This window comes from Callithrix jacchus, chromosome 1 (assembly GCF_049354715.1).
Source record: "Callithrix jacchus isolate 240 chromosome 1, calJac240_pri, whole genome shotgun sequence".
NCBI classification, from domain to species: domain Eukaryota; kingdom Metazoa; phylum Chordata; class Mammalia; order Primates; family Cebidae; genus Callithrix; species Callithrix jacchus.
Window position 1 is genome coordinate 169843556 of NC_133502.1, and position 21778 is coordinate 169865333.

A 21778-nucleotide genomic window follows, 5' to 3' on the forward strand; every position below is an offset into this window, starting at 1 on the left:
CACTTGTCAAAAGTAGGAAATTATTAGTGGTAAGATACTATTAACTATACCACAGATTTTTTGATTTAATCGGTATTCCTCCAATGGACATTTTAGTTTCCATAATCCAACGCAGGACGCACATTGCATTTAGTCTCCTTAGTCTCTTCCTATTTGTGTCCATTTCTCTCCTTATTATTCATGACCTCACAATTCTGAAGAGTCCTGATCAGCTCTTTTGTAGAATGCCCTTCAATTTGTTTTTTTCAAAGCTTTATCAATTTTGCTGATCTTTTTCAAAGAACCAGTTTTTGGTTTTAGTGATTCTATTTTTTAAAATTCTCTACTTCATTGATTTCTGCTCTAATGTTTAGCCCCACACTGCTTTTTTCGTTGCTTAAGGTGTAGTTTGCTCTTCTTTATCTAGTTCCTTAAAGTAGGCGGTTAGGTTATTGATATAGGTCTTTTTTTTTTTTCCTGAGATGAGTCTTGCTCTGTCTCCCAGGCTGGAGTGCAGTGGCACAATCTTGGCTCACTGCAACCTCTGACTCTGAGGTTCAAGCAATTCTCAGCTGGGATTACAGGCATACCCCACCACACCTGGCTAACTTTTGTATTTTTAGTCAAGACTGGTTTTCTCCATGTTGGCCAGGCTGGTCTCGAACTCCTGACCTCGGGTGATCCCCCCTGCCTCCACCTCCCAAAATGCTGGGATTACAGGAATGAGCCACCACGTCCAGCCAGTTTTGGATATTTCTTAGTTTTATTTAACTTAAAACTTTTTTTGATTCATGTTTGTTGTTTTCCAAGGGTTTCAGAAGTTAGGAGATCAACAAAATGGCTATATTTATCCATCTTTAAATGGCAATATTTCATTGTAATTGTATTTTTTAGGAGTCTACTTTAATTATTTTGATTTTCTATTTGATTAGGAATTAAGAAAAAATTGGATTTATTTTTAAATTACTGGATTATTTTAGTACTTTTAATTTTATGTATTATGATTGGTGGTCAGAAAATATAGCAGGTAAAAATTCTATTACAAATATTTGCAGTTACATTGTTTTATTATATATTGAACCAGTGTTCCTGTAAGAGGTCAATAAGCACAGTTAAGTGAGTTTATCTGAAAGTAATTCATGATTTGGGGAAAGCACTGGTAGGAGCAAATTATTAGGTTGACTCCTTGTAAACACAATGAAAAATGGCTATAACAGAAGCATAACCTTATCAAGGAAGAGAAGATATTTAAAATCACTGTCAATAGACCCAAGAAATTAAATTAATATTGGAGAGCATTGTAAAATCAGATAAAGGAAACAAAAGACAACTCAAGTGTTGGTACAGTTTTTGAGTGGACCAAGTGATATTTAGAATTATAGCAGGAAGCCCTGGTGCAGTGGCTGACACCTGTAATCCCAGCACTTTGGGAGGCCAGTGAGGTGGATCACAAGGTCAGGAGATCGAGACCATCCTGGATAACATGGTGAAAACTTGTCTCTACTAAAAATACAAAAAACTGGCCAGGCATGGTGGTGCGTGCCTGTAGTCTCAGCTATTTGGGAGGCTGAGACGGGAATCACATGAACCCAGGAGGTGGAGTTTGCAGTGAGCAAACGGCACCACTGCACTCCAGCTTGGGTGACAGAGTGAGACTCCATCTCAAAAAAAAAATTATTGCAGGAATTTGCCTTGATTTAATAGTTATTAAGTGAAATTATTAGGTGCTTCAGTAGATTACATCCCATTTTCTATAATAAAAAGCTTAAATGTAAAGTACATTTGACATCATTACCTACCTTCCCACAGCAAACACAGTCAACCCCACAGTAATTTTATGATTTGCATAATAATTTTCCAAAACTGACTCATTGTAAGTGCCATGCCACACAATTGGAGCTGACCATTCAGTCGTAGTCAAGTTTGTGTATGCCCTGTGAGAAAGACAGCATTTTTTAACAAAATACATTATAATAAAACAGAAGATATTACTAATGCATAAAGCTTGATTCTGATTGCAGCATCTCCTCATACTTAACCCAAAGCCTTGACAATCATGAGAGGCAGTATACAAAACTGGAGAGTCAGTATTCAAAAAATGGCCAGATCATGACAAAAGTATACTTACAGATTAGATGTATTATGAATCTAAGATCTTTGAGGACACATAGTTGAAATGTCTCTCAAAATCTAAAGTAATAATTTCTCCTATATTTAGCCAAAATATCATGGTCTTAGACTTTTTGACATAATTAAAGGCCATATTTTTAAAAATGAACTTCCAAGTTTTCATAATCTGAAGTGTTGCCAGTGATAATATTGCTATATACTTTCAGAATCAACTTTGTCAAAACTCCAGAAAATTGTCAGATGTTTAGAGAAAGCAAGTAAAAAGTTAAATCAAGATAACTTAACTTGGCAGGAATAGAAAAGCTTTGTGATACTTTTAACTTAGGCTTCCCCAGCTCCCTCCCTAGTATGGTAGCGGAATAGAAGACAGAATATCATGTTTCCAATGTGAGTATCTGATTCTGTAAAGAGCAGAGTGGACCTTATTCCCAGGAAATTGTGTTTGTCTGTTCTGACCTGTCTGAGAGTTCCCCAAAGGACTGACAAAAGAACTTCCTTTTGTTTCACCTAACTAGATCACTCTCAGAGTGGAAAAGTTACTAGGTAAAGGATGTTCCTTAAACACATTTTAAAAAGAAACAAGTCCCTGCCACCCTGCAAAAGATTATAGTTGGGGCAAACCCTAAGATGCTGACAGTCTTGGAGGAAAACCTGGGAAGAGAGTCACTTTGGAAAATAAAGGCTTTGACAATCCCATCTGTATGATGGATATTTAGAAACCCATGCATATGCCCAGGGCAGGTTATGTGTTCAAAAACGAAATGAGAAGACCATCAGCTTTCACTTCTGGCTGACAGTTAGGCTTAGAGAAAGCAGGAAGTTAAGGCTAACACAAAGTTGTAAATATCTGGGCTAAGCACTGAAGGAAGGCCCAAACACAGCCAATTTGCAAAGACTAAAAAAAGGATTTTTCCTTCCTTCCTTCCTTCCTTCCTTCCTTCCTTCCTTCCTTCCTTCCCTCCCTCCCTCCCTCCCTCCCTCCCTCCTTCCTTCCCTCCCTCCCTCCCTCCCTCCCTCCCTCCTTCCTTCCTTCCTTCCTTCCTTTTTCCTCTTCATCCACTTCCTCTTCCTTCTCCTTCTTTCCTCCTCCTCCTCCCTTTCTCTTCCTCCTTTTCCTCCTTTTTCTTCTTCCTTTTATTCTCTCTCTTCATCCCCAGGCATTTAAAGAAATCTCTGACCACAGCTGATCACAAGCTAAAGGAAATAAGATCACAGAGATAAAAAAATGAAAAAGACAAAGAATACAGTCCATAAAAATAGTTTAGAAAGGTACTAAACAAATAAAACTACACCCCACAAAAAGCAACAACAATAAACTCTGAAAATGGGACGGATTCTGATTTCCAGAGTGACCACATTATATTAGCAAAATGTCTGGTTCTCAATAAATAATTAAGAAGCATGAAAAGAAATAAGAAAGTATGGCCCAATTGCAAGAAAAAAATTAATAGAAACTGTCCCCAAGGATGCCCAAACACTGTATTTACTAAACAAAGACTTTAACTATTTTAAATATTCTCTAAGAACTAAAGTAAATCATGGAACAATAAAGAAACAAGGAAAACAATGTCTCAACAAAGAGAGATTATCAATAAAGTCATAGAAATTAGAGTGTGACATCAGTAAGGTGGCTGACCAGAGATGTCTAGCATTCATCCTTCTAACAAGGAAGGACCAAGGCAACAAACAAACAGCTAAGAGTTGACTGGAGTGTCAAAGAAAGAGTGTTAGAGTGGAGTAGGAGAGTGGAGATGCACCTATGATGACTAGAAGGCCAGGAGGGCAGTGTGGAGGCTTTCGTCTTCTGCAGCTCTGTTTCTCCTGCTTAGATAAGATCTGCCCAGAGTCAGGAGGACTTTGCATTGTGGGAAAAAGCCTAGGCCACTGAGAAACTCACAAATGCCACTAGTTTGGATTGCAGCTAAAGAAACTGCATGGAGGGGGGGAGGACTCAAGATGGCGCTGTGAGAACAACCCAGGATTGGAGTTCTCGTGGTGTCTGCGGAGAGGTGAGTCTGAGCTGCATTTCCAGACTGATCTTTGTTGCTCACGGAACGGGGAAATTCCCAAGTGAAGAGGAGACGTGGGACGCCAGGCAGATATTCCGCCTGGCGAAGCCGGCAGCCAGGGTGGCGGCGGCCGGCCCTACCCAGCGCTCCCCACAGGGCGCACTTGTCCGGGTGCCCCGTTGAACCAGCAACTGGAGACGTGAGAGGGCTGGACTTGAGACTGAGCTAGACTTGCACAGTGGGCCAGCCCAGGGGATTGCAGGATCAGAGCGTTAGGATTGGCCCAGTGGGACGAACAAAACCGCGATTTCAAACAAGCCCCGTGCAGACGGCCCCAGACGCTTTGAGGGGGAGGGGCGGCCACCATTACCGAGGTAACCCGCCCCAACCGAGATACACGCCCATTGCTGACGCAGCCAGCCGTTGCCGAGGCAACCCGTCCCTACTGAGATACACGCCCACTGCTGACGCAGCCAGCCGTTGCTGAGGCAACCCGTCCCTACTGAGATACACGCCCACTGCTGACACAGCCTGCCGTCGCCGAGGCAACCCGCTACAACAGAGAGACTCCGCCGCAGGGCGTGGCGGAGAACAGCAGAACAGCGGAGCCAGGGCGAGCCTCACAACAGCAGGGCGGAGCCTCGGCAGGCAAACAGTGGCTAGTCTGCATCCTAGCTGGGCAGGACCTCAACAGACATCCAAAAATAAAGCCCAAACCCCTCAACACAGAGCATTTGAGAAAAAAAAGGGTTTTTTTAATGAGCTCTGTTGCAGCAGAATCAAACATAGCAGCCTAACAGCCCTGAATGAACAACACAGCTCACAGCTCAGCAATTAAACCCCTATAAAGTACAAACTGTCTCCTCAAGCAGCTCCCTGACCCCTCTATATCCAAAAGACTGACATTAGGCAGGCACCATCCTGGGACAAAGATAGCAGAAAAAGAAACTGGTAGCATCCCTCGCTGTGCCACAGCTGCTAGAGGTGCACCCCAGACAAGCAGGGTCTGGAGCGGACCTCAGCACTCATACAGCGAAGGGGCTAGACTGTTAGAAGGAAAACCAAGCAACAGAAATACTTCATCATCAACATTCAGGGTGTCCACTCAGAGACCCAATCGAAAAGTCAGCAACTACGCAGACGACCAGCGGACAAATCCGCAAAGATGGGAAGAAACCAGCGCAAAAAGGAGGAAAACACCCGAAACCAGAACACCTCGCCTCCTGGAAAGGACCAAAACTCCTCACCAGCAAGGGAACAAAGCTGGATGGAGAATGACTGTGACGAAATGACGGAATTAGACTTCAGAAGATGGATAATGAGAAACTTTGGTGAGCTAAAAGATCATGTATTAAATCAATGCAAAGAAACTAAGAACCTTGAGAAAAGATTTGAAAAAAGATTTGAGGAAATGATAACAAGAATGGATAACTTAGAGAGGAATATGAATGAATTAAAGGAGCTGAGAAACACAATACGAGAACTTCGCGAAGCATGCACAAGTTTCAATAGCCGAATTGACCAAGCAGAAGAAAGAATATCTGAAGTCGAAGACCAACTCAATGAAATAAAACGAGAAACCAAGACTAGAGAAAAAAACGCAAAAAGGAATGAACAAAGTCTCCAAGAAATGTGGGACTATGTGAAAAGACCTAACCTACGTTTGATAGGTGTACCAGAAGGGGACGAAGAGAATGAATCCAAGCTGGAAAATACTCTTCAGGACATCATCCAGGAAAATTTCCCCCACCTAGCAAGACAGGCCAACACTCAATTGCAGGAAATTCAGAGAACACCACAAAGATATTCCGCAAGAAGAGCAACCCCAAGGCACATAATCGTCAGATTCAATAGGGTTGAAATAAAGGAGAGAATACTAAGGGCAGCCAGAGAGAAAGGTCGGGTCACCCACAAAGGGAAGCCCATCAGACTCACAGCAGATCTCTCGGCAGAAACACTACAAGCCAGAAGAGAGTGGGGGCCAATATTCAACATTCTTAAAGAAAAGAACTTTCAACCCAGAATTTCATATCCAGCCAAACTGAGCTTCAGAAGTGAAGGAAAAATAAAATCCTTTGCGAACAAGCAAGTACTCAGAGATTTTGTCACCACCAGGCCTGCTTTACAAGAGCTCCTAAAAGAGGCACTACACATAGAAAGGATCAACCAGTACCAGCCATTCCAAAATCACACTGAATGCTAAAGAGCATCAACATAATGAAGAATCTACAACAACTAACAGGCAAAACAGCCACTTAGCATCAAAATGGCAGTATCAAATTCACACATAACAATATTAACCCTAAATGTAAATGGACTAAATGCACCAATCAAAAGACACAGACTGGCAAATTGGATAAAAAGCCAAAACCCATCAGTGTGCTGTATCCAGGAAACCCATCTCACATGCAAGGATACACAAAGGCTCAAAATAAAGGGATGGAGGAAGATTTACCAAGCAAATGGAAAGCAAAAAAAAGCAGGAGTTGCAATTCTCATCTCCGATAAAATAGACTTTAAAGCAACAAAGATCAAAAGAGACAAAGAAGGCCATTACATAATGGTAAAAGGATCGATACAACAAGAAGAGCTAACGATCCTAAACATATATGGACCCAATGCAGGAGCACCCAGATACATAAGGCAAGTTCTTAAGGACTTACAAAAGGATGTAGACTCCCACACAATAATAGTGGGAGACTTTAACACTCCACTGTCAATACTAGACAGATCTACCAGACAAAAAATCAACAAGGATATCCAGGGCTTGAACTCAGACCTGGAGCAAGCAAACCTGATAGACATTTACAGAACTCTCCACCCCAAATCCACAGAATACACATTCTTCTCAGCACCACATCACACCTACTCTAAAATTGACCACATAATTGGAAGTAAAGCACTGCTCAACAAATGCAAAACAACTGAAATCATAACAAACAGCCTCTCAGACCATAGTGCAATCAAGTTAGAACTCAGAATTCAGAAACCGACCCAGAACCGCACAGCTTCATGGAAACTGAACAACTGGCTCTTGAATGTTGACTGGGTAAACAACGAAATGAAGGCAGAAATAAAGAAGTTCTTCGAAACCAATGAGAACGAAGACACAACGTGCCAGAACCTCTGGGACACATTTAAAGCAGTCTCTAGAGGAAAGTATATAGCAATAAGTGCCCATATGAGAAGAATGGAGAGATGCAAAATTGACACCCTATCATCAAAATTGAAAGAGCTAGAGGACCAAGACCAAAAAAACTCAAAACCCAGCAGAAGACAAGAAATAACTAAGATCAGAGCTGAGCTGAAGGAGATTGAGACACGAAAAACCCTTCAAAAAATCAATAAATCCAAGAGCTGGTTTTTTGAAAAGATCAACAAAATAGACAGACCACTAGCCAGATTGATTAAAAATAAAAGAGAGAACAACCAAATAGATGCAATAAAAAATGATAAAGGGGAAATCACCACAGATTCCACAGAAATTCAAACCATCATCAGAGAATATTACAAACAACTCTATGCGCATAAACTAGTAAACCTGGAAGAAATGGACAAATTCCTGGATTCCTGTGTCCTCCCAAGCCTAAATCAGGAGGAAGCTGAAACTATGAATAGACCAATAACAAGGTCTGAAGTTGAGGCAGCAATTAAGAGCCTACTACACAAAAAAAGCCCAGGTCCAGACGGGTTCACAGCCGAATTCTACCAGACACACAAGGAAGAGCTGGCACCATTTTTTCTAAAACTATTTCAAACAATCCAAAAAGAGGGAATCCTTCCCAAATCATTTTATGAGACCAACATCATTCTGATACCAAAACCCGGCAGAGACCCAACAAGAAAAGAAAACTTCAGGCCAATATCCATGATGAACATAGATGCAAAAATCTTCAATAAAATATTGGCAAGCCGATTGCAACAGCAAATCAAAAAACTTATTCATCATGATCAAGTAGGATTCATCCCGGGGATGCAAGGCTGGTTCAACATACGCAAGTCTATAAATGTAATTCACCACATAAACAGAACCAAAAACAAAAACCACATGATTATCTCAATTGACGCAGAGAAGGCATTTGACAAAATTCAACAGCCCTTTATGCTAAAAACCCTCAATAAACTCGGTATCGGTGGAACGTATCTCAAAGTAATAAAAGCTATTTATGACAAAACAACAGCCAATATCATACTGAATGGGCAAAAACTGGAAGCATTCCCTTTGAAATCTGGCACTAGACAAGGATGCCCTCTTTCACCACTCCTATTCAATATAGTACTGGAAGTTCTAGCCAGAGCAATCAGGCAAGAAAAAGAAATAAAGGGTATTCAAATAGGAAAGGTGGAAGCCAAATTGTCTCTATTTGCAGACGACATGATAGTATACCTAGAAGACCCCATTGCCTCAGCCCAAAAACTCCTGAAACTGATAAGCAACTTCAGCAAAGTCTCAGGATATAAAATCAATGTGCAAAAATCACAAGCATTCGTCTACACCAATAACAGACTTAAAGAAAGCCAAATCAAGAGCGAACTGCCATTCGCAATTGCTACAAAAAGCATAAAATACCTTGGAATACAACTCACAAGGAACGTAAGAGACCTCTTCAAGGAGAACTACAAACCACTGCTCAACGAAATCAGAGAGGACACAAACAGATGGAGAAACATTCCATGTTCATGGTTAGGAAGAATTAATATCGTGAAAATGGCTATACTGCCCAAAGTAATTTACAGAATCAACGCTATCCCCATCAAGCTACCGTTGACTTTCTTCACAGAACTGGAAAAAACCACCATGAACTTCATATGGAACCAAAAGAGAGCCCGCATAGCCAAGTCAATTCTAAGCAAAAAGAACACAGCGGGGGGCATCACACTACCGGATTTCAAACTATACTACAAGGCTACAGTAATCAAAACAGCATGGTACTGGTACCAAAACAGAGATATAGACCAATGGAACAAAACAGAGGCACCGGAGGCAACACAACATACATACAACTATACAATCTTTGATAAACCTGACAAAAACAAGCAATGGGGAAAGGATTCCATGTTTAACAAATGGTGTTGGGAAAACTGGCTAGCCATGTGCAGAAAGCAGAAACTGGACCCCTTCCTGACACCTTACACTAAAATTAACTCCAGATGGATTAAAGACTTAAACATAAGACCTGGCACCATAAAAACCCTAGAAGAAAATCTAGGCAAAACTATCCAGGACATAGGAGTAGGCAAGGACTTCATGAACAAAACACCAAAAGCATTGGCAACAAAAGCCAAAATAGACAAATGGGACCTAATGAAACTCCACAGCTTCTGCACGGCAAAAGAAACAGTCACTAGAGTGGATCGGCAACCAACAGAATGGGAAAAAATTTTTGCAGTTTACCCATCTGACAAAGGGCTGATATCCAGAATTTACAAAGAACTCAAACAGATTTACAGGAAAAAAACAAACAAGCCCATTCAAAAGTGGGCAAAGGATATGAACAGATACTTTACGAAAGAAGACATATATGAGGCCAACAATCATATGAAAAAATGCTCATCGTCACTGGTCATCAGAGAGATGCAAATCAAAACCACATTGAGATACCATCTCACGCCAGTTAGAATGGCGATCATTAAAAAATCTGGAGACAACAGATGCTGGAGAGGATGTGGAGAAAAAGGAACACTTTTACACTGTTGGTGGGAGTGTAAATTAGTTCAACCATTGTGGAAGACGGTGTGGCGATTCCTCAAGGCCTTAGAAATAGAAATCCCATTTGACCCAGCAATCCCATTACTGGGTATATATCCAAAAGTCTGTAAATCGATCTACTATAAGGACACATGTACACGAATGTTCATTGCAGCACTGTTTACAATAGCAAAGACCTGGAATCAACCCAAATGCCCATTGATAATAGATTGGATTGGAAAAATGTGGCACATATACACCATGGAATATTATGCAGCAATCAGAAATGATGAGTTTGTGTCGTTTGTAGGGACATGGATGAATCTGGAGAACGTCATCCTCAGCAAACTGACACAAGAACAGAAAATGAAACACCGCATATTCTCACTCATAGGTGGGTGATGAAAAATGAGAACACATGGACACAGAAAGGGGAGTACTAAACACTGGGGTCTATTGGGGGGAAAAGGGGAGGGCCAGTGGGAGGGGGAGGTGGGGAGGGATAGCCTGGGGAGAAAAGCCAAATGTGGGTGAAGGGGAGAAGAAAAGAAAGCACACTGCCATGTGTGTACCTACGCAACTGTCTTGCATGCTCTGCTCATGTACCCCAAAACCTATAATCCAATAAAAAATTAAAAAAAAAAAAAAAAAAAAAAGAAACTGCATGGAGACTACACTACTGCATATACCTAGGAGCAAGGCCAACATACCCCACTGAACTGACACCTCAAGATCCATTCATATGAATAAGTCCTTTTCTATGAAACCTAATCCATAAAATTGGAATAAGTGACTTTTCCACCAGATACATAGAAATCAGCATAGGAACAAATCAGCATAGGAACACATCAAACATGAAAAAGCAAGAAACATGACACCTCCAAAGGAAAACAATAATTCCCCAATAGAAGACCCCAGTCATAAGGAAATATATGAAATACCAGAAAAAGAATTCCAAATAACAATTTAAGGAAATTCAGTGAGATACAAGAGAATACAGATAGACAATTCAGCAAAATCAGGAAAAGAAATCATTATTTGAATGAGAAATTCAACAAAGAGATAGATACCATAAAAACTGAAAGTCTTCAAGTGAAGGATTCAGTGAATGAAATAAAAATATATAATCAAGGGCTTCAACAACAGACTAGATCAAGCAGAAAAAATAATTTCTGAAAAAGACAGGTGTTTTAAAATAACACAGACAAAAAATGAATAAAGAATAAAAAAATAAAGAAAGCTTACAGAATTTATGGAATACCATTAAGAGAACAAATATTCATATTACTAGCATTCCAGAATGATAAGAGAAGGGGAAAAGAAAGAAAAAAAATCTAATGAAAACAGAGCAGAAAACTTCCCAAGTTTTGGGAAAAAGATGGATATCCCTGTTCAGAAATCTCAAAGGACCCCAAATAGATTTACCCCAAATGGGTCCTCTCCAAGGCATACTATAGTCAAATTGTTAAAAGTCAAAGACAGTTATAAAAGCATCAAGAAAAAAAGTGTCAAGTCACATAAAATGGAATCTCCATTAGACTAACAGTGGATTTCTCAGCAGAAACCTTACAGGCCAGGAGAGAATGGGATGATATATTCAAAGTACTGAAAGGAAAAAAACAAAACAAAATAAAACAAACCTGCTAGCCAAGAATACTATACCCAGAAATGAAGGAGTAATAAAATCTTTCACAGGCAAGTAAAAACTAAGATAATTCATCACCACTAGACCAGACTTACAAGAAATGTTCAAGGGAGTCTGGCATCTGGAAGTGACAAGAAGGTAATCATGATGATCAAAACATGCAAAACTATAAAAGTCACTGGTAAAGCTAAGATGCAGTGGAGAATAAAGAAAGGAATTAAACCTTATCACTGCAGAAAACCACTAGCCAACCATAAAAATAAACAATAAGGGGAAAAGTAAGCAACAAAGGGTATACAAAACAACCAGAAAACAATCAATAAAAATGACTTGAATAAGTCTTCACTGATCAATAATAACCTTGAATGTAAATGGGTTAAATTTCCCATTTAAATATACAGATTTGATGAATGGATAAAATAAAAAAAAAACCAACTAGATGATGCCTATGAGAAACTCACCTCACCTGTAAAGACACACATAGACTGAAAGTGAAGAGACAGAAAACGTGAGCAGGAGTAGCTATACTTAGACAAAACAGCCTTCAAGTCAAAAGCTATAAAAAGAGACGAAGAAGGATATTGTATAACAATAAAGGAACCAATTCAGCAAGAAAATATAACAATTATAAATATATTTGTACCCAGCACCAAAGCACCCAGATATATAAAGCAAGTATTATTTGATCTAAAGGGAGAAATAGACCCCAATACAACAATAGTTGGGAACTTCAACACCACATCCTAAGCATTAGATGGATCATTTAGATGGAAAATTAGTAAAAAACTTTAGAATTAAATTGCAGCATAGACCAAATGAATCTAACATTTACAGGACATTTCACCCAACAGCTACAAAATATTTATGATTTTCATTGGCACATGGAATAATCTCCAGGATTGACTATACATTAGGACACAAAACAAGTCCCAACAAATTTTTTCAAAAATCAAAATCACCCAGTACCAAAGCACCCAAATATATAAAGCAAATATTATTTGATCTAAAGGGAGAAATAGACCCCAACACCATAATAGCTGGGAACTGCGACACCCCATCCTAAGCATTAGATGGCTCATCAAGACAGAAAATCAACAAGAGACATTGGAATTAAACAGCATAAGCCAAATTAATCTAACACTTACAGAACATTTTGCCCAACAGCTGCAGAATACACATTCTTTTCATCAGCACATGAAATATTCTCCAGGATTGACTATGCATTAGAACATAAAACAAGTGTCAACAAATTTTTTTAAGTTAAAATCATATAAATATCTTAACTGACCATAATGGAATAAAACTAAATATCAATAACCAGAGGAACATTCAAAACTATACAAATACATGAAAATTAAGCAGCATGCTCCTGAATGACCAATGGGTAAAAGAAGAAATTAAGAATGAAATTAAACAATTTCTTGGCATGGTGGCTCATGTCTGTAATCCCAGAGCTTTGGGAAGCCATGGTTGAAGGATTGTTTGAGGCCAAGAGTTTGAGACCACCTTGAACAACATAGCGAGACCTCATCTCTACAATTTTTTTTTAAATAGCCAGGCATGGTAGTATGCATCTGTAGTCCTAGCTACTTGGTGAGGCTAAGGTGGGAGGATCCCTTGGGCCCAGGAGTTTGAGCCTGCAGTAAGCTACGATTGTACCACTGCTCTCCAGTCTGGGCAACAAAAATAAAAAATTTCTTGAAACAAAAACAGAAACACAACACACCAAAATTTATGGTACAAGCAAAAGCAGTATTAGGAGGCAAGTCTATAATCAATAAGTGCCTGCATCAAAAAACTAGAAAGATTTCAAATAAACAACCTAACACAGCTCAAGGAACTAGAAAACCAAAATTAGTAGAAGGGCAGAAATCCTAACAATTAGAGCAAAAATAAGAGAAATTAAAACTTAAAAAAAGATCAGTGAAACCAAGTTATTTTTTGAAAAGGTAACAAAATTGACAAACTATTAGCTAGACTATGTAGGAAAATAGAAGTGCAAATAAAATCAAGAAAAGAAAAGAGACATCACAATGGATATCACAAAAGTACAAAGAATCATTAGAGATTCCCATGAAAAATTATATGCCAATAAATTTTAAAGCTAGAGGAAATGGAAAATTTCCTTAACAGGTACCACCACCAAGATTGAACCAAGAAGAAATAAAAAAACCTGAACAGACCAATAACAAGGGACAAAATGAATAAACAAAAAACCCAAAAAAGAAACGTCCAGGACCAGATGGCTTCACTGCTGAGTTCTACTAAATCTTTAAAGAAGAATTGTAATTCTCAAACTACACCAAAAATTGAAACTGAGTGAATTCTTCCTCACTCATTCTACAAGGCCAACATAATCCTGATACCAACACTGATCACAGACACACACACCCACGCACACAAACACACACAGAAACACACAAAACGGAAAACTACAGGTCAATATCCCTGATGAACATAGATGGAAAAATCTGCAACAAATACTGACAAACTGAATTCAACACATCAAAAAGGTAATACGGCATGATCAAGTGGGATTTACCCCAGGAATGCAAGGATTGTTCATCATATACAAGTCAATAAACATCACGTATCACATTAATAGAATGAATGACAAAAACCATGTAATTATTTCAATAGATCAGTAAAAAGCATTTTATGAAATTCAATATCACTTCATAGTAAAAACTCTCAATAAATTATGTATAGAAGGGAAGTACCTCAACACAATAAAGATCATATATGACAAAGCCACAGCTAACCATCTTATTGAATGGGTAAATGCTGGAAGCTTTTTGTCTAAGAATTGGAACAAGATTAGGATGCCCATTCTCTCCCACTCTCAACTTAATGCTGGAAGTTCTAGACAGAACAATTAGGTAAGAGAAAGAAATCAAGAGTATCCAAACTGGAAAGAAGTAAGTCAAACTGTCCTATTTGCAGACAACTTGACTGTATATATAGACAAGCCTAAAGATACCACCAAAAACTCTTAAAACTGATCAAACAAATTCAGGATACAAAATTGATATATGAAAATCACTGTCATTTCTATTTATGAACAATGAACTACCTGAAAAGGAAATCAAGAAGGCAATCCCATTTACAACAGTTGCCAAAAAAATTTAAAATATCTAGGAATAAATTTAACCAAGGAGGTGAAAGACCTCTATAAGAAAAATTGCAAAACATTGATGAAAGAAGTTGAAGAGGATACAAATGAAAAGCCATTCCTTGCTCATAGATTGGAAGAATTAATATTATTTAAATGACAATACTACCCAAAGCAATCCACACATTCAATGCAATCACTATCAAAATACCTATGACATTCTTCATAGATATAACAAAAATCCTAAAGTTTTTTCTGGTATTATAGTTTAAGTTCTGGGGTACATGTGCAGATGGTGCAGGATTGTTACATTGGTATACACATGCCATGGTGGTTTGTTGCATTCATCCCCCCGTCATCTACATTAGGTGTTTCAGCTAATGTTATCCCTCCCCAATCCCCCAACCCCCTGCTGCTCCTCTCCTAGCCCCCCCAGTCCCCAATAGGCCCTTGTGTGTGATGTTCCCCTCCCTGTGTCCATGTGTTCTCATTGTTCAATACTCACTTATGAGTGAGAACATGTGATGTTTGGTTTTCTGCTCTTGTGTCAGTTTGTTGAGAATGATGGTTTCCAGCTTCATCCATGTCCCTGCAAAGGACGTGAACTCATCCTTTTTATGGCTGTATAGTATTCCATGGTGTATATGTGCCACATTTTCTTGATCTAGTCTATCGTTGATGAGCATTTGGGTTGGTTCCAAGTCTTTGCTATTGTAAACAGTGCTGCAATATGGAAGCACAGAAGAACCCAAATAGCCAAAGCAATCCTGAGCAAAAACAGCAAAGCAAAAGGCATCACATTACCTGGCTTTAAAATATACTACAAAGCTGTAATAACCAAAGCAGCATGGTACTGGCATAAAAACAGACATAAATCAATGGAACAGAATAGAGATTAAGGAAATTAATCCCAAAATTTATGGCCAACTAATTTTTGACAAAGGTTTCAAGAATTTATGTTGGGGAAAGATGCTGGGAAAACTGGATATTCATGTGCAGAAGAATAAAACCAGACCTCCATCTCTTGCCCTATGCAAAAATCAACTCAAAGTGGATCAAAGACCTAAATTATGACCCAAAACTCTAAAGCTACTACAAGAAAACATAAGAGAAATGCTTTGGGATGTTGGTCTGGGAAAAGATTTTATAATTAAGACCTCAAAAATACAGGCAACAAAGGGCAGCTAGAGAGAAAGGTCAGGTTACCCATAAAGGGAAGCCTATCAGACTTACAGCAGATCTCTCAGAAGAAACCCTACAAACTAGAATAGAGTGGGGGTCAATATTCAACATCCTCAAAGAAAAGAATTTTCAACCCAGAATCTCATATCCAGCCAAACTAAGCTTCATAAATGAAGGAAAAATAAAATTTTTTGCGAACAAGCAAGCACTCAGAGATTTTATCACCACCAGGCCTGCTTTACAAGAGCTTCTGAAAGAAGCACTACACACAGAAAGGAACAACCAGTATCAGTCATCCCAAAAATTTACCAAAAGGTAAACAGTATCTCCATAATGAAGAATCTATATCAACTAATGGGCAAAATAGCCAGCTAGCATTAAATGACAATATTAAACTCACAAATATCAATATTAATCCTAATTTTAAATGGATTAAACACCCCAATCAAAGACACAGACATGCAAACTGAATAAAAAGTCAAAACACATTGGCACTCTGTATCCAGATCCATCTCATAAGCAAGGACACACAAAGACTCAAAACAAAAGGTTGGAGGAAGACTCACCAATCAAATGGAGAGAGAGAGAGAGAGAGAGAGAGAGAGAAAAAACCAGGAGTTGTAAAATAGACTTTAATAGTAACAAAGACTAAAAGAAACAAAGAAGGACATTACATAATGGTAAAAGGATCAATGCAACAATAGGAGTCAATGATCATAAATATATATGCACCCAATATAGGAGCACCCAGATACATAAGACAAGTTTTTAATGACTTATAAAGAGACTTGGACTACCGTACAATAATAGTGGGAGATTTTGACACCACATTGTTAATATTCAACAGATCAATGAGATAGAAAATTAACAGGGACATTTATGATTTGAACTCAGACCTAGAACAAGTAAACTCAGTGAATATTTATAGAATTCTTCACCCCAGGTCCACAGAACATACTTTTTGTTTTTTTAGTATTACATTATACCTATTTTGAAAGTGACCACATAAATGGAAGCAAATTACTCTTCAGCATTTGCATAGCATTTCACAGATTTAAATGAAATATTGGTTGGCTGTTTGTTATTTTCTTTCCTTATTCCTTCCTGTCTCCACTGTTAAGCACAATTATCAGCATAAAAGAGGTTTTTAATACCTACTTTTAGATTGCATTCCAGCTGGGCAATAGAACAAGACTCCTGTTCTCTCTCCCCCTTTTCTCTTTCTCTCTCTTTCTTTCTTTCATTAAAAGAAAAATACAGGCAACAGAAGGAAAAATTTAAAAATAGGATTGTGTCAAACTAAAAAGCTGCACAGCACTTGAAACAATCAACAGAGTAAAAGGACAGCCTACAGAATGGAAGAAAATATTTGCAAACTACTCACCCAACAGGGAATTAATATTCACAATATACAAGGAACTGAAACATCTCAACAGCAAAAAATAAATAAAATCCCATTGGAAAATGGGCAAATGATCTGAATAACATTTCTCAAAAGTAGACTTATGAATGACCCGACAAATATATGGGGAAAATGCTCACCATCACTATCATCAAGGAAATGCAAATCGAAACCACCATAAGGTATCATTTCACCTCAGTTAGGATGACTATTAACATAGAGACAAAAAAATAACAAATGCTGGCACAGGATGTGGAGAAAACGTAACTCTTCAACACTGTTGATAGGAATGCAAAGGAGTACAGCCACTATGGAAAAAAGTGTATGGATTCTAAAAAAAAAAACTATAGCTAGAATTATTATATAATCCAGCAATCTCTCTACTGGATAGTTATATAAATGAAGATAAATCAGTGTATCAAAGAAACATCTGCACCCCCATGTTTATTGAAGCAATATTCACAATAGCCAAGATATGGAATCAACCTAGGTGTCCAATAATAGATGAATGGATAAAAAAATGTGATATATACATGATGGACTACAATTCAACCATAAAAAGAACAAACTCTTGTCATTCATGGCAACATAGCTGGAACTGGAGGACATTATATTAAAAGAAATAAGCCAAGAACAGAAAGCTAAACACTGCATGTTCTCACTCATGTGAATGCTAAAAAGAGTTTATCTCACGGAAGTAAAAAGTAGAACAGAGGATACTAGAGACTTGGAAGGGTGGGGGAAGGAAGGATAGGGAAAGATTTGTTAAAGGATATAAAACTACAGCTAAATAGTAGGAATAAGTTCTAGTATTCTATAGCACTATAGGATGACTAGGGTTAACAATAATATATAGTTTCAAATAGCTAGAAGAATATTGAATGTTCCCAACACAAATAAATGATAAATGTTTGAGATGATGGATATGCTAACTACCCTGATGTGATCACTATACATTATATGTTTTAAACATCACTGAGTACCCCCATTAATATGTGTAATTATTTGTTCATTAAAAAATAAATTTTTATACCTAACATTGTAGAAGAAAAAATTTTAATTTTAAAAAAGAGGTAGAAATTATTTAAAAGAACTAAATAGAAATTCTGGAGCTGAAAAGTCCAATAAATGAAATGAAGAACTCTCTATAGGGTTTTAGTAGCAGATTTGAGCAGGCAGAGAAAAGAATCAGACACAAACAGAACACTTTACCCAATAACAGAATGCAAATTATTTTCAAGCAGACAAGGAACATTTTACAGGGTGGACCATATGTTAGGCTTAACAAAAATTTCACTTAACAAAAAGTGCATTTTAACAAAAATACACTTAAAACGATTAACAATATACAAAGTGTATTCTTCATCAGCAATAAAATGAAATTCAGAATTGATAACAGAAAGTTTGGAAAATTCACAATCTGTAGAAACTAAACAATACACTCTTAAACAACCAATGGGTCAAGGAAGAAATTACAAGGGAAGTTAGAAAATATGTTGACATGAATAAAAATGAAAATACAACACATCAAAACTAATGGGATGCAATGAAGAGCAGTGCTCAGTAGAAAAATATTGCTGTAAACACCCATATTAAAAAGGAAGAAAAATCTCATATCAATAACTTAACTTTCCACTTTAAGGAACTAAGGGGGAAACGGAGCTAATTAAACCCAAAGCAAACAGAAAGAAGGGAATAATAAAAATGGGAACAGAGACAACTGAAATAGAGAAAAGGAAAATAATAGAATGAATGAAACAAAAGTTGGTTCTTTGGAAAGATTGACAAAATTGACAAACTTTAGTTAGATTGGCCAAGAAAAAAAAGAGAGATGATTCAAATTATTAAAATTGGGAAAAGTGGGGGCATTACTGTAGACCTTACAGAAATAAAAAGGATTTATAAGAGAATAATATGAGCAATTATATTCCAACAAATTAGATAACATAGATGAAACGAACAGATTCTTAGAAATACACAAACTTTCAAAACTGACTCAAGAAGAAATAGAAAATCTGAATAGATCTATACAAGTAAAGAGATTGAATTAGTAATTAAAAAAAAAAACTTTCAACAAAGAAAAGCCTAAAACCAGATGTCTTCACTGGTGAATTCTACCAAACATTTAAAGAATAGTTAACATCGATTATTCTCGAAGTCTTCCACAAAATATGAGAAAAGGGAACACTTTCTAACTCATTCTTCAAGGCCAATATTACCCTGATACCAAAGTCAAAAACATCACAAGGAAACTATAGACTGAAATTCCTTACAAATACAGTTGCAAAAATCCTCAATAAACTATAGCAAACTGAATCCAGAAACGTATTAAAATCCCACCATGACCAAATATAATTTATCCCAGAAATGCAAGAGTGGTTGATGACACAAATATCAATCAATGTTTAGATTCATGGAATGAAAAAACCCACATGGTCATCTCAATTAATGCAGAAAATGCATTTGACAAAATCCCATACCCTTTCATGATAAAAATACTCAACAAACTAGGAGTAGAAGAAAACTTTCTCAACATGATAAAAGGCAGCTACAAAAAACTCACAGCTAACATCATATTCAATGTTGAATGACTGAGTTTTCCCTTGATATGGTTTGGCTGTGCCCCAACCCAAATCTAATCATGAATTGTAGTTCCTATAATCCCCACATGTCATAGAGGGACTTTGTGCAAGGTGATTAGATTATGGGGACAGTTCCCCTGTGCTGTTCCCATAATAGTGAGTTCTCATGAGATCTGATGATTTTATAAGAGGCTTTCCCCTCACGTAACTCTGTACTTCTCTCTTCTGCTGCATGTGAAGAATGTGTTAGCTTTCCCTTCTGCCATGATTTCAAGTTTCCTGAGGCCTCCCCAGCCACGTGGAACTGTGAGTCAATTAAACCTCTTTTCTCTATAAATTACCCAGTCTTGAACAGTTTTTTTTTTTTTTGAGATGGAGTTTCTCTATTGTTGCCCAGGCTAAAGTGCAATGGTGCAATCTTGGCTCACTGCAACCTCCACCTCCCGAGTTCAAGTGACTTCTGCCTCAGCCTCGCGAGTAGCTGGGATTACAGGCATGTGCCACCACGCCCAGCTAATTTTGTATTTTCAGTAGAGACAGGTTTCTCCATGTTGGTCAGGCTGGTCTCGAACTCCTGACCTCAGGTGATCTGCCCGCCTCAGCCTCCCAAAGTGCTGTGATTACAGGTGTAAGCCACTGCACTTAGCCACAGACAGTTCTTTATAGCAGCATGATAATGAACTAACACACTCCCACCAAGCCAAAACCAAGACAAGGATGCTCCCCTTTACCACTTCTATTCAACATTTTACTGGATGTTCTAGCGAGAACAATTAGACAAGAAAAAGAAAAGCATCCAAAGTAAAACTATCTCTACTAGCAGATGACATGATCTTACATATGGAAAATTCTAACGAATCCACCAAAAAAAAATCTATTAGAGCCAATAGATGTTGCAGGAGACAAGATCAACATGCAAAAATCATTTGTGTTTCCATACACTGTTAATGAACAACCTGAAAATGAAATGAAGAAAACAATAGCATCAAAGAAAGGAAATATTTAGGAAAAAAGTTAAGCAGGGAGGCACAAGACTTGTACAATGAAAACTAAAAACAAAATTATTGAAATAAATTAAAGAAATGGGAAGACATCCACATTCATTGAATAGGAAGCTTAATATTGTTAAGATGGCAACACACCCAAAAGTGATCTATAGGTTTAATATAATCCCTACCTGTAGTGGGTTGAATAGATTTTTCCCCAAACTCATCTCCAGCTAGGACTTTGGAGTTTTACCTTATTTGGAAATAGGGTCTTTGCCCATTTTAACTGAGGTAAAAAAAGAAGGAATTTCAACCTCTTTCTTCTTTTGTTTCTTCAACCCTAGGAATAGTTCCTGTAGTTGTTATCCTCCCTGATCCCTTAGAGTTCTCTTTCAGTCTCTCCCTTCCCTAGTTAACAACTTTATACTAGTTAACAATTCTCCTTTTTTTTTTTTTTTTTTGGAGGTGGAGTTTTGTTTTTGTCACCCAGCAGGCTGGAGTGCAATTACATGATCTCAACTCACTGCAACCTCTGCCTCCCGGGTTCAAGCGATTCTCCTGCCTCAGCCTCCCAAATAACTGGGATTACAGGCACCTGCCACCACACCTTGCTAATTTTTGTATTTTGAGTAGAGACGGGTTTCACCATGTTGGCCAGGCTAGTCTTGAACTCCTGGCCTTAAGTGATCCACCTGCCTTGGCCTTCCAAAATGGTGGGATTACAGGTGTGAACCATCGTGCCTGGCCGTTAACAATTCTTTATATTCAATTATCTGTTTAAATAATTGGTGTGCTTTCTGTGCCCTGATTGGACTCTGATAAATGTTATAGTGTTGAGAATATGAGTCATGAACCATTATTTAGTCATGATCATAACCTGGATGTCTCCTTTTAAAGTTTAATTAGGGAAATTCCTTAAAAACTGTAGCATCAGGGTGAAAGATGGGTGGGTGGAAAGAGAAGATAGAAACAGAGGGGCCAGAGGAAGTCTGTTGGACTAATGCAGGAAGTGCATAGACAGCTCACCTGTCTGTCTCCTTTGGGCTTCAGGTCTCATTGGTG

At 38.0% G+C, this 21778-nt stretch overlaps 1 protein-coding gene across 2 annotated transcripts in view; it reads right to left on the minus strand.

Moving 5' to 3' along the window:
• Window positions 1–21778, minus strand: part of LOC100403009 (N-acetyllactosaminide alpha-1,3-galactosyltransferase-like) — a 39017-nt gene that overhangs the window by 2202 nt on the left and 15037 nt on the right. For both annotated transcript variants that reach the window (XM_078375452.1, XM_017975886.5), the window contains one exon: window positions 1779–1913. In XM_078375452.1, the coding sequence (XP_078231578.1) occupies window positions 1779–1913 (135 nt within the window). The remainder of the gene's footprint in view (window positions 1–1778; window positions 1914–21778) is intronic.